The 19,054-nt window shown below is 37.6% G+C and overlaps 1 protein-coding gene across 1 annotated transcript in view; it reads left to right on the top strand.

Moving 5' to 3' along the window:
• The window catches only part of MZT1 (mitotic spindle organizing protein 1), a 15,114-nt gene extending 1,886 nt beyond the window's left edge, over positions 1–13,228 (top strand). Inside the window, exons 2-3 of the mRNA XM_006096362.3 lie at positions 5,562–5,707; positions 11,509–13,228. Coding sequence (XP_006096424.1) covers positions 5,562–5,707; positions 11,509–11,532 — 170 coding nt within the window. The 3' untranslated portion in view covers positions 11,533–13,228. The remainder of the gene's footprint in view (positions 1–5,561; positions 5,708–11,508) is intronic.
• Positions 13,229–19,054: the final 5,826 nt, after the last annotated feature.

The raw sequence follows: 19,054 nt of genomic DNA, 5'->3' as shown, positions 1-19,054 counted from the left end.
ACATGAAAAAATGAGAAACAGATTTAAAAAAAAAAATGGAAGAGAGAAGGGGTGGATTAGAGAATACTGCTCCTCTACACAGGGTTTGTCCACAAACCAAAAGGTAAAAAGAAAGGTCCCAGGTTGGCAGTGGATCAACATTTGTTAGATGTGACAGACACTGCCGGGCCGGTGTGCCTCAGTGGTTGAGCGTGGACCTATTATCCAAGAGGTCACCAGTTCCATTCCCAGGCAGGGCACATGCCCGGGTTTCTGGCTCGATCCCCAGTGGGGGGCATGCAGGAGGCAGCCAATGGATGTTTCTCTCTCATATATGTTTCTGTCTATCTCTGTTCCTCTCTCTCTAATCAATACAAATGTATTTTAATGTTTTTTTTAAAAAGTGACAGATACTGTCTTGTCCATTAGAACTTTAAACTTACATAAAATCCCTGCTATCATGCCATAATTGGGTTTAAGACAATCAGTTCCAAAATATGTGAAGTTGAATTATTGTGGTCACTGTAAAACAGCATGTGTTCCATAGATATTTTCCATGCTATCTATAATGATTGAGACACAAAGGAAAGCATAGTGATACTTATACTGTAAATAATTGACCATACAATGAAACTGAAAAAGTCCTAAATGCAGTCACTTTATAATCTTACCATCTTCCGCTCACATTCTCAGAAATAAAATTAGTTTGCCCGAGAGGCTGGGCTGACTTACTCAAACATCATTATTATTTGTAATTCTGGTAATATGGGATTTCAGTTGTATTTAAATCTATCCATGAGAGCCAAACTGAAGTGGTCAAAACTTTTGGAATCTGACTACCCTCCTTCAAGGAGTGATTTAATTTATTTAATCTGTCTTTATTGTTGAAAGTATTACAGATGTACCTTCCCCCCTCTCCCCAGGGACCACCTCCCCCCTGCTCCCATCCCCTCTCCAGGCCTTCTCCGCACTATTTTCTGTCCATGGGCTATACATATATGCATATAAATTCATTAGTTAACCTCTCCCCCACCCCCGCCCCCCCGCCTTTCCCTCTGAAATATGTCAATCTGTTGCATGCTTCAATGTCTCTGGATCTTTTCTGTTGTTCATCAGTTTATTTTTTTCATTGGATTCCACATATAACTGAGATCATGTAATACTTGTCTTTCTCTGACTGGCTTATTTCACATAGCATAATACTCTCCAAGTCCCCATGCTGTCTCAAAGGTAAGAAATCCTTTTTTATAGCTGCATAGTATTCCATTTTGTAAACACTGGAGGCCTAGTGCATGGATTTGTGCACACGTGGGGTCCCTTAGTTTGGCCTGCGCCCTCTTGCAATCGGGGACCCCTTGGGGGAATGTCGGACTGTCGGGTTTCAGCCCGATCCCTGCAGGCTGCAGGATGTTGTAACGGTCGCTTAGGCTTTTATATATATACCAGAGGCCCAATGCATGAAATTTGTGCAAGGGGCTTGGCCCTCACAGCCGTGGCGGCCTGCCTCGGCCCTTGTAGCCCAGGTTTCATCCAGGAGGTTGTTCGGCTGTCTGGTCTAATTAGCATATTACGCTTTTATTATTATAGATAGACTAGAGGCCCAGTGCACAGATTTGTGCACATTGAAAGGAAAATATAATATGCAAGAGTGAGATAGAGTCTATTTATGAAAACAACCAAAACTAAAAATTAAAGAAATTGATGATTCACTATCGAAATTGATAACTGAGCACTGGCTGAAACTTTCTGCTCCAAGCATATAAAATTGACAGGAAATGATGTTAAAATACAATTATCAGAATAGCCATTTTTAAAAAAGGAAAGAGAAGCCTTCATTGGAACTACAATAGGGGATTGGGAACGAAACCTCACAAAGTATACTGCCCTGTTTGAGTGAAACTGAGGCCAGAAAGATGCCATCTGCTGTGGCTAGGTATTGAGAAATACATTCATGTGTCTTGTGTGTCTGGAGCCAGGATGCTTCCACAAAACCTGATGAAGAGGGTTGAGACCAGTGTGATACTACCCATTCAAGAACACATCACCAATCCAGGACATCCAAGAAAATCTGTAGAAGACAAGACACGGTGCACGAAAATTCGTGCACTCGTGGGCGGTCCCCTCAGCCTGGCCTGTGCCCTCTTGCAGTCTGGGACCCTTTGGAGGATGTCTGACTGACGGCTTAGGCCCGCTCTCTACAGGGAGCAGGCCTAAGCCATTAATCGGACATCCTTAGCACTGCCACTGAGGCGGTAGAGGCTCCTGCCACCGCCGCTGCGCTGGCCAGCCATGAGCCCTCTTCTGGCTGAGTGGCACTCCCCCTGTGGAAGCGCATTGACCACCAGAGGGCAGTTCCTGCATTGAGCATCTGCCCACTGGTGGTCAGTGCACGTCATAGCAACCGGTTGTTCAATTTGCATATTACCCTTTTATTATATAGTATGAGCTTTCAGTCAAAAATCACAAAGTACCCATGGTAGAAGAAAAACATAACATGAAAAATAGGGGGGGAAGAAAGTATTATTGAGCGCTACCATATGCCAAACACCATTCTAACTATCCTTTAATCCTCACAACAATCCTATAACTATTATGATTTTCCCCATTTTACAGAATGGCGAAATAAAGGCACAGAGAAGTTACCTGGCCTACTAAGTAATGAAAGTGGGATTCCAACCCAGGTAGTCTGGTTCTGGAGAGCACACCCTTAACCACTCTTTTTGCTACTTGCTTATGTTCAAAGAAGAGGAAATCTCAAAAATGGTTTACCAAAAGAATATAACCTTAAATGGATAAGAGCAGAAACAGCAGAAAATAAGAACTGGTTATAAATAAGCAGTTAGCTATGAAACAAGTAATTATGGTGGAAAATTAGAAATCCTAAAAGATTTATTAAAATAAATTAAGCAGCCCTAGCCAGTTTGGCTCAGTGGATAGAGCGTTGGCCTGCTGACTGAAGGGTCCCAGGTTCAATTCCGGTCAAGGACATGAACCTTGGTTGTGGGCACATCCCCAGTAAAGGGTGTGTAGGAGGCAGCTGATCGATGTTTCTCTCTCATCGATGTTTCTAACTCTATTCCTCTCCTTTCTTCTCTGTAAAAATCAATAAAATATATTAATAAATAGATAAAATAAATTAAGCAGATAGCATGGATAACAGCCTGATTTCAACTGAAGAGCAAAGTATTAGTACATTGGAATATCAAAACTGGAGAAATGTAAGTGGGAAGGGGCTGTCAGCTTTCAGCCCAAGATGAAGTAACGGACTGAATTAACCCTCCTACCTGAAACAACCAAAATACCCAGGCAAAACATGCAGAATAATGATTTTCATTTCACTGGACATCAGGCAGCAAAGGCAGTGACCCCAGAGAGACAGGAAACAAGTGAAATGAGCCAGATAGTTTACCCAGCTTACTGCCTTCAGAGAGTTTCCAGACCACAATGTAGTGTGGTTCAGGCAGGAATCCAGATGGAACCCATTGGACACCCTGAATTTAGCAGAAGGAGCTTAGAGTCCAGGGAGACTACAAAAGGGAGAGCTTGAAGGATAGAGTGCCTATGAGAAAAGTTGCACCCAGAGAGAATTCTGGAGGTCTGCAGAAAGTCTCCCTCAAGTATTCAGCAGAGCATTGAATAGCACATGTATGCAAGGAAAGTACCCCAAAAGCTGAGGCAAGAACCAATCAAAAGAAATAGAGGGAACAATATACCATGCCCACACAGGGCTGAGAATAGTGCCTTTATCTACCAACTTAAATGGAAAACTTCATAATTCATAAGACTGGGTAGAGGACTCAGGTGGATCTTACCTTAGTAATGGAGAATAATTAGCCTTACACTTAAGTAGGGCTCCGGTCCTGACTAATGAATCTTAAGAGACCCAAAAGGATCAAACTGTTTCCAGATAACTACCTCATTACAAAAATCAGAATATAGAAATGGAAAAATAGCCATCAGCCAACAAGATAAAATTCACAATGTCTGCCATCCAATAAAAAACTAAGTATGCAAAGCAGAAAAATACAACCCACAATGAGAAAAATTCAGTTGAAACATACCCAAAATTGCCACAGATGTTAGCATTAACTGACACAGAACTGTACTCCATGTGTTCAAAAGTTAAGTACAGTGAGGCCTTGACTTACGAGTTTAATTCGTTCCGAGACCGAGCTCGTTAAGGAGCTCGTTAACTCAAATTACTCTATCAACTCAATGCAAAAAATCAGCCAGCCGAGAGACAGCTGGTATCTCAAAAAACTCATTAGTCGGGACACTCGTAAGTCAAGGCCCCACTGTAGAGGAATGGAAGACTTAACAGTTTTTAGGAGGACTTAAATTAATAGGTGATTTAATATTGTCCATTTGTCCCAAAATAATATGTAGATTTCATGGAATTCAAGTCAGTATCCAAATAGAATTTGTTTTTGGAATTGATCAATATTTTTAAGTTTATGGAGAGAATGAAAGGGTTTATGATAATAAAAGGTAACAAGTTTCTTTAACCTATAAGCAATATAAAGTTAATAAATAAAATTGTGTCTCTGACACAAGGTACACATGCAACAAATCCATAGGTATATGGGAATTTATGATAATGGTGACATCGTAATTGAGTGGTAAAAGGATAGATTGTTCAATAAATAGTATTGGGCAACTGACTTATTTCTGAAAGGAAAAGTTAAGAAATTCTATTTTCCATCTAAACTCTAGGGAGTTAAATATTTAAATATTTATGGGGGTAGAAGAGGGGGGGATAAGTTTTCCAAGTGCTGGAAGAGAATATTAGTGAATAATTATATAATCTTTCTAAGCATAATACCAAGGGAAAATGGTACAGGAAAGCAATAGATAACACATTAACCATTGACTTAAAAATTCCTAAAAAGAAAGTTTAATGTGGCCAGTGTGTTTACTTCTTGTGGTCCTCTATGATAATGTTTGTCATTTGAAAGACAGATACTTTTATAAGCTATAATAAAATGAAGTACTATAAAAATAAAGTTAAAAGCATAAGCTTTCATTTTTTTTATTCTTAGGCTCAATAAAGATGTATACTCAGTCAAATTGGAAAAGTTTTGAAATATTTTTAAAGCCTTAAGTATGTATATTACTGACTGAACAGCTGCAGTTCTAGGAATTTATCCTAATAAAATAAAGTTAGTATGTACAGATGCTTACCACCATATTATTTTAATGGGGGACAACATGAGAGCTACCTAACTCTTAAAATGGAATGGTTAAGTAATGTCTGATGTTTCCATAAAATGTAATGTTATGTGACTGACTCAATTACATTGTAAAAGAATATAAAAAGTGGGGAAATGTTCAGAATAATGATGCATAAATTTTAGATGGATATTAAGTGGGTGGTGGAATAAAAAGCAGTTGTGTGGAGGGAGATTGTAAGTTTATTTTGAAGTTTCTAGAGCTAAGTAAGGGCAAGACAGTATTATCTATTTCCAAATGTAAGGATGGCATGCTAGTACTTTGGTATTTATAGTAATATACAAATTAAAAACAAAGTATTATGTGCATTTTTTAAAATCTAAGATTTTGGTTTTAAAATTTTTCTTTTTCAGTTCTGCTCGAGATTTCAAGAATTTTGAATACTGGCTTAGATATGGAGACTCTGTCTATTTGTGTACGGCTTTGTGAACAAGGAATTAATCCAGAAGCTTTATCAGCAGTTATTAAGGAACTTCGAAAGGCCACTGAAGCACTAAAGGTAGAGATCCAGTTGTTATTTCATTCTAAATAAAGATGCTTTTGTTTAGAAAATGATTAATGATAAAGTTATGTGAAAGATCTTAAACAAGATTAAAGTAACTTCTATCCATCATCAAGAGAAATTCTGAAGAGCAAAAGCTTAGTAGCATATGTTCAGATCAGAAAAGTCGCTACTGTGATAGACCATGTTGTTTCTTTCCTAGTAGTCTCCCTTAGAATTTTCCCTGTGTTGTGGGTAAAATTGTGTCTGCCTGAAATAACATATGCTCAGGTACAGTATCTGTGAATATGACCTTATTTGGAAATAGTATATCTGCAGGTATAATCAAGTTAAAGTGAGATTATAATGGATTAATGACTGATGTCCTTATAAGATGTGGGAAATTTAGACCAGATACACAAAGTATCATGTGAAGGCACAGACACAGAGGGGAGAGTGCCATGTAATGACAGAAGTAGAGATTGGAGTGATGACATCTACAGGGCAAAGAAGGCCAAGGATTATTGGCAGCCGTAAGAAGCAAGGAAGGATCCTTTGCCAGAGCCTTCGAGAGTGGCTGGCCCTGCTGACACCTTGATTTTTGGACTTTTGTCTCCAGAACAGTGAGAGAATAAATTTCTATTGTTTTAAATTACCCAGTTTGTGGTACTTTGTTATGGCAGACTTAGAAATCTAACACAGGTTTACTGCTGGGAAGTGGAGTGCTTCCATAAGAAACACCTACCAATGTCGAAGTCGCTTTGGAATTGGGTAATGAATGGAGATTGGATGGTTTTAATGCATTTAATAGAAAAAGCCTAGATTGTCTTGAAGAGACTGTTGGTAGATTGATGGACATTAAAGACAGTTATGATGAGAGCTCAGAAAGACAGGAGAGCTGTAGAGAAAGCTTTAATCATCTTAGAGAATACATATAACATTATGAACAGAATATTGCAAGGAATATGGACATTAGGGCTTCTGGTAAAGTGTCAGAGGGAAATGAAGAGCATATTATTAGGCACTGGAGGAAAGACTATTCTCTCTATAAAGTGAAGGAGCCCTGGCTGAATTATGTTCTACTGTTGGAAGGAAAATAAAGCTTGTAAGTGATGAACTTGGATATTATCTTCTTGTTCCTTATAGTAAAATGTAAGAGGAATGAGAAATTGGGGAGGGAACAGTAAGCAAAAAGCAATGACACTTGCTTTGAAAAATTCTGAGCCCATCCAGATAGTACATTCTGGAGAGAAGGACAGGAGTGTGGTTGAGGAACCTGTGAAGAGATTAGGTGTGTTTCATAGATGCAGTCAGCCATCTCAGCACAAAACACTGCCAGCTTGGACTGAAAGGGACCTGTGAAGTACAGAATGAAGGAAGGCTGTCAGACTTCTGGCATTCCATAGGCAGGAACTTGGCAAGCGAGCTAACCAGCTGTGAACATGGACTTATTCAAGAAAAGGGAAGAATAACTCAGGGGTCTCAGAGTCCAGGGAGCTGCTGAGGGCATTTGGGCTGTACTGCCAACATGGGCCCAAAGGACCACCTTTTGTCAAGTTCAAATTTAGTACCTTTAAACTGCTGATAATGGGAACAGGAAAAGCGTTCCTTCTCTTGCTTAGACACATTCTGATTTAAAATCTCAGGTGATTTTTATTTTCATGTTTATATAGCACCAACTCACCATGCAAGAATACTGAAATTTCCAGTTAGTCCTGTTTAAAACTTCTAAAGACAAAGTGGCTTTTCTTTAGCCTTATTTCTTTTATTTGAGGAAATAGAACTATGTAAAACACGTAGCTTACCCATCTCAGACTGTTATTCTCCAATAAGTTCCAGTGATTTGGGTTGTTTGTGGTTTTTTTTTAACTTTTTGGTTATTAAAAGAATTCAAAAGATAAACATTTATAGAGCAAATATTTTTCATAAAGAGGATATCTATGCAACTCACTGCCAACACCCTAGAAGTCCCCTTATGGTCCCCCATCATTGACTTCTTTTTCCTGCTTCCCCCTCCAGTAACTACTGTCCTGATTTTTATGGTAGACACTTTGAACGTGATATAAATGTAATCTTTTTTCTTTTTTAAAAAATATATTTTTATTGATTTCAGAGAGAGGAAAGAAGGGAGAGGGAGAGAGAGAAACATTGATTGGCTGCCTCCTGCATGCCCCCTACCAGGGATCGAGCCCCCACAACCTGGACTTGTGCTCTGACCCAACATGGGTCAACACTCAACCACTGAGCAACACCAGCTGGGCAGTACAATCCGTTTTTTACTGGGTTCTTTTATTTAACACTAGAGGCCTGTTGCACGAAAAGATTCGTGCAATAGGCCTTCCCTTCCCCTGGCTGCCCGCACCGGTTTTCCTCCAGCACCTGGGACCCAGGCCTTTGCTCCTGCCAGAGCCACCTTCAAGCCCTTGCTGCTCCGGCCGGAGCCGCCTTCAAGCCCCTCGTTACTCCGGTCAGAGCTGCCTTCAGTCTTCACTCCTCCTCTTCGCTCCTCCTCTTTGCGCCTGCGTATGCAAATTAACCGCCATCTTTGTTGGCGGTTAATTTGCATATCGCTCTGATTAACCAATGGTGGGTGTAGCAAAGGTACGGTCAATTTGAATCTTTGTCTATTATTAGATAGGATGTTTGTGAGGTTCATTTATGTTGTGTGTAACTAATATATTCCTTTTCATTTTAATAATGTTTCATTGTACAAATACACTAAACTTTATTTTTTTTCTACTGTGAATGGATATTAGGTTGTTTCCGGGTAGAGATTTTTTTATTGTAATGCAGTTTGTGAGGACTATAAAGGAACCAGAAGCAAGTAACCTAGCTGAAAAGAATGTTCAGCCCAGCCACTGTGGCTCAGTGGTTGAGCACTGACCCATGAACCAGGAGGTCGCTGGTTGATTCCCAGTCCCAGCACATGCCCGGGTTCTAGGTTTGATCCCCAGTAGGGGACATGCAGGAGGCAGTCGATCAATTATTCTCTTTCATCATTGATGTTTCTAGCTCTCTCTCCCTCTCTGAAATCAATCAATAAAATTTTTAAAAAGATCACCCAAGAAATAACCAGTGATAATAGTGAACACCATTCTAAATAGTATAATGCTACTTTAAAAATAAAAGTATTACACTTAATTTTATTGAATGAAATACCCTTCCTCAGGTTGCTTCTCTAGATTAAAGTTTATCCTGTATTTACTGCTTCTATTGGGTTGGAGTTGGGATTGGTAAAGAGTTATAAGCATAAGGTTCTACCTTTTTTGTGTGGTTGCTGCTAATGAATTTTTTTTCTTGTACTTTTTACTTCATTTGGTATGAAAAATAGGGTAAGGAGAATCTGTTCCTGCTGCATTCTAGCTTTACCTAGAAGTCCTAGTGATTCGAATTATCTTTCTCTTTCACAGACTGGTATATTGAGGAATCTGGGTGAGGGAGAAGAGGGCAGGGCAGAGTGGGCCGTTTGAATTAACAACAGTGAGCCCTGGCCACTGTGACAAGTGGTTAGTGTCTCCCTGAGCACCGAAGGGTCGTGGGTTCAGTTCCTGGTCAAGGGCACATACCAGGGTTGCTTAACACTGAATTTTTGTATTGTTTCCTCAATGCTACTATTAATGGGTAAGCAATCGTTTACATATTATAATTTCAGAAATTCTAGGCAAGACCTACTTTTCTGTACCTCTACTTTGTGCCATGGTGTCTTGAATTACACTGACATTGATGCATTCCTATACCTTAAGTCTTGCTCTTTCTCTTGTGGCTATGCTGAACCATCACTAATATCTAAGGGTGAGTGATATATCTCTCACTGTGTAGGCAGGTCTGCAACACGAGGACATTCGAGCAGAATTTTAGTTGAGAGAGAAACGAGGGATTAAGTTCAATGGTCCCATCCATCCTACCAAAGAAAGGAATAAACTTGCACAGAAAAGAGTTTGGAAAAGAAGGCTACTAACACTGGTTTTTCCCAGGCCCAATGCTTACAAATTTTGGGAGTCTTTTCTTCTTTTTTTTAAAATATATTTTATTGATTTTTTACAAGAGAGGAAGGGAGAGAGATAGAGAGTCAGAAACATCGATGAGAGAGAAACATCGATCAGCTGCCTCCTGCACATCTCCTACTGGGGATGTGCCCGCAACCCAGGTACATGCCCTTGACCGGAATCGAACATAAACTTGCACAGAAAAGAAGGCTACTCTCTATCCACTGAGCCAAACCGGTTTCGGCAATTTTTGGAGTCTTTAATGGCCATCTGGTAACTATATGGGTGTCTAGGATGCGATTGCTGTCCATTTGAATAGAAAGTAGTTCTGCATTCATCTAACATGAATGCTACACATGGTTGATGGCTTACTTAGTTTAAATGAAAATAGTTGTTTCATTTTTAGTGTATCATACTTGATACATTATCTGTATCTTGGAGAACTTCTAAAATTACTATGAAAATGGAATGGGACAAGACAGATTAAATTGCATTAAAGTTAAGGTGCTTTAATTTTAAAAATCCTAAAATTGTATATATTATTTCAAGTTTTTTTTGAAGTATATGATACTGAGAATGTGGTTATGAAGATGAAAGAGTGAGTTACTAAAGGTTATATGGCTAAAGCTAGTAGAAGAACCATTAAGGGTTCTTAGAACAAGGGACTATTTTTTTCAAACTGGGTTTTAATTATTGTGAATTTAGTAAACTCAGAGAAGGGCAAGGCTAATTAAGAATAGCTAACTATATAGAAAAACAAGGTAAGTTCTGTTTCAGATTGAGTTATCTGTTGATTCCTAATATCTTAAGGGATTTTCATGACAGACTTCTGAAATTAGACTAAACTTAAAAGCAAGTTTTAATTAAGAAGTGGAAGTGTAAATGAATTAAAAACAGCATGCATATCTGAAATTAAACTTTTTAAAAATCAATATTTTCATATTTGTCATTAATAACTTATTTAATCCTTTATTTTTAAATATATTTCTATTTCAGAGAGGAAAGGAGAGGGAGAGAAAGATAGAAACATCAATGATGAGAATCACTGATCAACTGCCTCCTACACACCCCCTCCTGGAGATCAAGCCCCCTTACTGGGGATATGCTCTTGACTGGATCGAACCCGGGACCCTTCAGTCCGCAGGCTGACGCTCTATCCACTAAGCCAAACCGGCTAGGGCTATTTTTAACTTTTATTGATACTTAAAGAAAAAGAAACACCCATTTGTTTTTCTACCTAGGAGATCGAACCAGCAACGTTGGTGTATTTGGACGTTGCTCTAACCAACTGAGCTTGCTGGCCAGAGCCTAAATTCTTATTTTTAGAAATATATATCAAGTCTTTTTATTGATGGAATTATATGGTGCCTTGGAATTTCTGCAGAATAATCATGGAAGATGGTAATAGTTTGGTATAGGTGAAACAGGATTAGTCATGAGTTCATTATTTTCTCTTTTTTTCTCTAGCTTACAACATAACAGAAAGGTCTTTTTTCATCTTAATCCTCTTTTTGCATTATAAAGAAACATGGAGAAACGGACAAACTAATAAAGACTGTGTGGATAAGGTCTTCTATAGGTTAATTTTTTAAGCAGCAATATAATTTTACTGTATTGTTTAAATAATTTCCTACTGTTAGCCTAGCAATCAGTTTAAAAGCTAGTTCTAATGTACTACAAAAAATGAAAACCACTACATTATTTGGCAAAACTGTTTTGATATATGTTGGGGAGGATTTGTTTGTTAATGACAGTGTGGTATTGACAAGTTTATTTCCATGGTGTCTCTTTTTCCATGGTTTTATTATAATGAATCTTACTTTCTTGTTACAGGCTTCTGAAAATATGACAAGCTGACTTTCTGGAGAATTCCTAATGAGATGTCAAACTCTGCAAGAGGATTTGAAGATCGAATTGTACTCAAGAATGTACAATGAAATTACTGCATGCAGCAGTGTAGCAACATTTTCCTTTTTAAAAGAATTATAAAACCATAGCTTTATAAATCAATGAAAAGTGGCTTACAGAGAGGACTGTCAAATGTGTTTACATCACATCTTGCTTTTTTAAACAGTGCTAATGCTTTGGCATTACAGTGTTCATATTTATTCCTTATTTATAGATCTGATAGCTTTAATTTTCTAAGCAGTCTATCAGATGTGCACATCTGGTGAGCCTGTTTGTAGTATAGTGGAACCCATTAGTAGTAATGTAGTAGTTAGGACTTGCTGATATTTCCATTATAAACTTTAATTTTAAATTGTTTATGCAAAATAACTGGATTTATGTTGCACTAGGCTGAAAGTTGACAGAATTTCAACCACCATTTGTGAATTTTGATTTATATTCATTATATATATCAGAATCAAAAACATTTGTTCTAATCTCTTTAACAAAGAATGTTTAATTTTTAAACAAAATTTGTCTGGCAGTGAATAGTGTGAACCAGATCAATTTTGTATTGGTTGAAAAATAAAACTTTTAGAAACTTGGATTTTAAAAGTAATGATAGTACTTAGCTTTTACTTTTTATTTGTCAATTGAATCATTTAATGAGAATATCGAGAATGTTTTTCCCTTAGTTTTACACTCTGAAAATGATGAAACATTTTCAACATGCAAAATTCTTTTTATGTTTATTACATAAAAATAAATTGAGTACTTACCTAATATATCTTGAGTGGTTATCTAATAACTCAGTAGATAGCCAGTGGATATCTAGTCACTAACAGGAACTGTCATTCAACAAATATGTTACTATTTTCTGAAGGAATAAAGATTTCCAGTTATTAAACAAAAACAAAATAATCTAATGTTCTATAATGTCTTTCTAAGATTATTTTTGTGTGTCGTTTTTACTATAGAGTTTTAACTAATCAAAATTTGCCTCATAATAAATTTTGATTCTGTTTCTGTAATAGAATCTCAATGGAATATTTTTCGCAAGACTAATACAAATTCAATCTGACTTTATTTTAGAATTTGTTAGCTTCCATTTAAATGGCAGAATAAGCATTTACTCTTCGGTAGCATGTTTTGTTCTTCAGACAAACTGAAGTGATTTTAGTAAGGCTTGGTAATATTTAAATGACAACCTTCTGTACTATTTTTAAAATCTAGTCTTTCGAGTATTTATACTTTTTAAATGTATGACATCTTCCCCAAGTGCACTGGAAGGTCTATTGGGAGACAAGAACTTGTGATGAGAAGTCATTTATTTGCTTACAAATACTTATTGCACGTTGTTATTTATAAAATTATAGAACACTTGTCAAGTTTCAAAATTTGTGTATACTTTTAGGCCATTAGAGTTAATAGTTAAATTGTTTATGACTTTATAGATTAAGTTATTTATGTATGAAACAGCAGGAAAAAATATTGAGGAATTATGTTTATAGAGGACTTCTTTAGTATGTTACGTTTCTTAAATGTAAACATATATTTTTAATGCATACTTAAGTAATATTTAAAGAAACCAAAGTAATGATACAATCATAGTGCTGTGCATGTTGTCAGTGACAAAAATAAAACCATTTCGGTGGTATTGGATGTACTTTTGATTTAATATATGCTTCCATGAATTCAACTTGTGTTTCTGTAGGTATTCTATAAATATTTAGATGCCTATTAGTTAGGTATGATTGAAGACTACTTAAAGGTAGGCTGTGTAATTTAAAATATAAAATTAGGCTTGAGGTGTAAAATGAAAGACTTGCCCTGGTAGGGAAAGGATATAGCTATATTAACATTGCTCCAGGCTTGAAAACAAAGCATATCAAATATGTGTGAGATTATATTTTTCTATACTTCTAAATGGATATTATAAAATTTACATGTTTCAGACTTAAAAGTTTTCCAATAACTGAATCAAGTATCAGTTTTTAAACTTATTTAAATTAATTAAAATTAAACATTCCTCACATTAGCCACAGTTTTTATTGTAAAATATACACAACATAAAATTTACCATTTTAAGTTGTATAGTCATATTAAGAACAGTTACATTATTGTGCAACCATCACTACTACCCAGAACTTTTTCATCATCCAAACAGAAACTACCCATTAAGCCAGGGGTGGGGAACCTGTTTTTTGCCAAGGGCCATTTGGATATTTATTATAACATCATTCACAGGCCATACAAAATTATTAACTTAAAAATTAGCCTGCTATGTTTGGTCAAACATTTAATTAACTCACCCCTAATGTCTTGGCAGGACCAGACCAAATGAGTTCTCTGGCCTTATTCGGGCCTTCTACAGCCGAGGGCCGGATTTTCCCCACCCCTGCATTAAGCAATAACTCCCCATTCTCCTCTCCCCCAGCCTCAACATCTGCTTGCTTTCTCTGTGAATTTGACTGTTTTAGGTACCTCATATAAGTGGAATCATAGAATATTTATCCTTTTATGTCTCTTATTTTACATTTCTGATTTTGTTTATTTGGGTCCTCTCTTTGCTTCTTGGTGAGCCTGGCTAGAGGTTCATCAATCTTGTTTATCCTTTCAAAGCACCAGCTCTTTGTTTCATTGATCTTCTGTATTGTTTTTTTGGTCTCTATGTCATTCATTTCTGTTCTGGTCTTTATTATCTCCTTCCTTCTGGATACTGTAGGCTTTTCTTGTTGCTCTCTTTCTAATTCTTTGAGTTGTAGAGTTAAATGATTTACTACCATTTTTTGTTTTTGTTTTTTGAGGTAGGCCTGCAGAGCTATAAACTTTCCTCTCACGACTGCTTTCATTGTGTCCCATAGATTTTGGATTGTTGTGTTTTTATTGTCATTAGTTTCCAGGATGTTTTTAATTTCTTCTTTGATCTCCTTGGTAACCCAATCATTGTTTAATAGCATGCTTCTCAGTTTCCAAGTGTTTGAGTTTTTTGGGTTGTTTTTATTGTAGTTTATTTCTAATATGCTGTTGTGGTCTGAGAAGATGCTTGATATGATTTCAATCTTCTTGAATTTGGGAAGACTTTGCTTGTGACCCAATATGTGGTCTATTTTTGAGAATGTCCCATGTGCACTTGAGAAGAACGTATATTCTGTGGCTTTGGGGTGAAATGTTCTGAAGATGTCAATTAAGTCCATTTGATCTAGTGAGTCATTTAGGCTTGCTGTTTCTTTGCTGATTTTTTGTCTAGAGGATTTATCCAGTGATATCAGTGGTGTATTAAAGTCCCCTATTATGATTGTATTGTTGTTGATCTCTCCCTTGATATCTTCCAGGAGTTTTTTTTATGTATTTGGGTGCTCCTGCATTGGGTGCATATATGTTTATCAGGGTTATATCCTCTTGTTGTATCGATCCCTTTAGTATTATGAAGTGGCCTTCCTTATCTCTTGTTATGGCCTTCACTTTGAGGTCTATTTTGTCCGATATAAGTATTACTACCCCAGCTTTTTTTTCATTTCCATTTGCCTGAAAGATATTTTTCCATCCCTTCACTTTCAGTCTGTGTGAGTCCCTTGTTCTGAGGTGGGTCTCTTATAGACAGCATATATATGGGTCATGTTTTTTTTATCCATTCAGCTACTCGATGTCTTTTGATTGGAGCATTTAGTCCATTTACATTTAAAGTTATTATTGAAAGGTACTTGTTTGTAGCCATTTTTATTTTTTTGTGCCTGTTTTCTTTCTGAGCTTTTTATTTCTTTTTACACCAGTCCCTTTAGCATTTCTTGCATTGCTGGCTTGGTAGTGATAAACTCCCTTAGCCTTTTTTTGTCTGTGAAGCTTCTTATTTCCCCTTCAATTTTGAATGATAGCCTTGCGTGATAGAGTATTCTTGGATTCAGTCCTTTGCTTTGCATCACTTTGTAAATTTCCGTCCATTCTTTTCTGGCCTGATGTGTTTCTGTTGAGAAATCATTTGATAATCTAATGGGAGATGCCTAGTATGTAACTTTCTGTCTCTCTCTTGCAACCTTTAAGATTCTCTGTCCTGAACATTTGCCATGGTAATTATGAAGTGTCTTGGTGTGGGTCTTTTCGGGTTCACCTTGTTTGGGACTCTCTGTGCTTGTGTGACTTTTTCTTCCCCACCTCAGGGAAGTTTTCTGACATTATTTCTTCAAATAGGTTTTCTAACCCTTGTTCCTCTTCCTGTTGTTCTGGTACCCCTGTTATTCGTATGTTGCTTCGTTTCATGTCCCATAGCTCCCTTAGGCTCTCCTCCTGTCTTGATTTTTTTTTTCTCCAATTGCATTCATTTTGGGTGTGTTTTGCTTCCCTGCCTTCTAATTCGCTAATCCGGTCCTCCGCTTCTCCTAGTCTACTGTTGAAACTTTCCATGGTGTTTTTTATTGCAGCTATATCACTCTTCATTTCTTCTTGATTCTTACATAAGTTATTGATTTTTTTCATCCATTTCTTCAATATTTTTTTAAAAGAATTATGCATAAAGCTGGGTGCCCAATGGTGTGGTGAAGGCCTGGAGGGGCTGTGGGGGTTGGAGGAGGTCAGTGGGGGGAAAAAGCCCACAAAGGGGACATTTATACTTTTAACAATAAAGATAAAATTTTTAAAAACTGGGTGCTTGTGATCAAATGTTTGGTCTCTAGGCCAGTGGTCGGCAAACTGCGGCTCTCAAGCCACATGCGGCTCTTTGGCCCCTTGAGTGTGGCCACGAAGTTTTAATCGCACTGTACGTGTGCGCCCGCACGTGGTATTTTGTGGAAAAGCCACAGTCAAGGGGCCACAGTTTGCCGACCACTGCTCTAGGCAAACTGCACTTTCACTCTTCCTATGTGACCTCCATAAGTTTTATTTACTGTTGATGCTATAACACTTTCACACAAATATTGAGCCAAAATCTTTGAAGGCACATAAGTGACAGGTTGGATCTCTTTGTTAGGAAACTTAGGCTGGATAGTGTTTCCAAAAACTTTAAGTATTTTAATCCTAACCCTAGTACTTCAGAATGTGACTATATTTGGAGAAAGGGCCTTCAAAGAGATGACAGTTAAAATGAGGCCATTAGGGTGAGTCCCACTCCAAACTTCCTACTGTCCTTGTGAGAAGAGGAAACTTGGACACAGACACCAGGCATCCATGCACACAAGAAAGACCATGTGAGGACACACTGAGGTGACCAGACTGTACAACCCAAGGAAAGAGACTTCAGAAGAAAAGCCTTCCAACACCTTGATCTTGGACTTCCAGCATGCAGAACTGAGGAAATGTTGGTTTAGCCACTCAGTCTGTAGTACTTTGTTATGGCAACTCTAGCAAATATTTATAAAGTGCCTATTATAGACAAACCTTTGCAATCAGTCCACAGGGAATAGTGAGCAAGAGCTAAACAAATTGGGAAGATGAACTAGGCTGGGGGTTTTTTGTGTGTTTTTTAAAGCTGTGATGGGCTACCTTAACCCATGTTGGTGAATAGGCACCCTATGTTTAGTTCTCAGAAACTCAGCTGAAAATAAACCACAGACCAGCCAGCCACCCGAAATCTGAAAGATTTCTCTAATGCAGTAAGCCTGAAATAAATATAATTTTGGTTGGTGATAATTGTGAACTAATTTCTTATTTTTGAGGTACATGGCCCTGTAGTCTTGAAGACTGACACATTGAAGTTTACTATTTAAGTTAATAGAAGTCTTGGGGAAAGTCTGCATTACATGTGGCCAAAATGGGTGTCACTGCTATGGAAACCCATATAAAATAAAAATTGGTTGAATCATTTAGGTGCAAACAGCTTGAAGAGTCTCAAATGGACAGTATCACTGAGAAATGAAGATAGTAGCCCATTGTGGAGTAGGACCTTGCAGAAGAAAATGGGTTAATATAAAAATGCTTTGATATTCAATGGCAAGGGAATTTTTACACAAAGTCCATTAAGTGATCTGTTAGATTATTTTATATAACAAATAGAAAATGGATTTACTTTTCTAAAGGCTTTAATCTCCAGTCATTAAAACAATGTATTCTTAAATGTAAATAGAAAATAGTTTCTGTGTCTATTTAAAAAAAAAAAGGTATTTATTTTTACACAAATTGCTCTCATAACAGGGTCCTTGACTTAGAGAACAAAGGCAAGGACAGGATTTATAGGCAAGGGGAGAAAAGGTAGGCAGTCTAGAAAAAGTAAATCTTGCTTGCACATTTCTGGCAGTAAACTAATTAGCTGGTGTTCTGTCCTTGAGTAAAGGACAGTAAAGGTATCAAAACAATTTTAGTTGTTATGGATTCTCCAAGAAATCAGGTGAGTCCTTCCATCAGCACCTCTACTTTGCTGAGATCAGCTTCACACCATTTTCCTTATGAGTCTAACCTGTGATTCTTCCATAAGTCAAATTATTATGTAAAATTTCACATGGAATATTAAGGTTGCAACTTCTAAAGCTTCTACAAAGAAAAAAGGGAAAACTAGCAATTGAATGTTAGGAAAGAACCTAATGCATTGAACGGGTACAGAAGAGGAATCCACAAAAGTAGATTATTCTGGCTGAAATAAAAGCTTACGTTTGTGGGAGAGAGCTAGAAAGACCGGTTGAAATCAGATTGTGAACAACTCTGAAAAAGTGTGATCTTTTTCCATTGGCATCAGAGCAAGGAAGAGACACAATCAAGCTCTGTTATGGACATTGCTTTGCAAGAGAAGTACCATAAGTGCAGAATGGATTGGATCAGGGAGAGACTGAAAGCAGAGGCTAATTAGGAAGGCTATGACAGTAGCCCAGGCCTACATGTTCAAATCAGGGTAGATTCAGAGACATTATGAAAGAAAAAAACATGAGATTTAGTGGCAGGTTATGGGGAAAATAGCCTAAGGTGGGTGAGGTCTTTAACCTGGGAACCAAAGAATGATTATCAGTAAATGGGAATCAAGAAGGGAACCAAATTTTCCTGGAACCATCAGTTTTATTTTAGGAACATTATATTGAATGTATATATTAAATACTAGACGCCTGGTGCACGAAATTCATGCACGGGGGGGGGGGGCGGTGTGGGGTGTGGAGGGGTGGTCCCTGAACCTGGCCTGCACCCTCTCGCAATCCAGGACCCCTTGGGGGATGTCTGACTGCCAGTTTAGAGGTTAGGAAAAAACCTTGTCAGAGGAAAAAACACAACAAAACAGAGGCCACTCAGCAAGGGTGGGTTCTGAGGAGCTAGGTTTAACTTTCTGCATGAAGATTTGCCAGGCCAGAGAAGAGGGGAGGAAGGAGTGAGTGTGTGTGTGTGTGTGTGTGTGTGTGTGTGTGTGTGTGCGCGCGCTTGCTTATGTGTGTGTGAAAGAGAAAGACCCTCAAAGACTCCAGACTCTTTTGTTCTAAAGCACAAAACTTTGCTTTCCCCACATTTATCACATTTCTAAACACAAACATCATGTACTTCAAGCAACATGTATTAGGGAAGGAGAATGCAGCCTTAAAGCCAA

This window comes from Myotis lucifugus, unplaced genomic scaffold (genome assembly GCF_000147115.1).
Source record: "Myotis lucifugus unplaced genomic scaffold, Myoluc2.0 scaffold_177, whole genome shotgun sequence".
NCBI classification, from domain to species: domain Eukaryota; kingdom Metazoa; phylum Chordata; class Mammalia; order Chiroptera; family Vespertilionidae; genus Myotis; species Myotis lucifugus.
The sequence above is the reverse complement of the archived record's forward strand: the minus strand, read 5'-3'. Positions and strand labels throughout refer to the sequence as shown.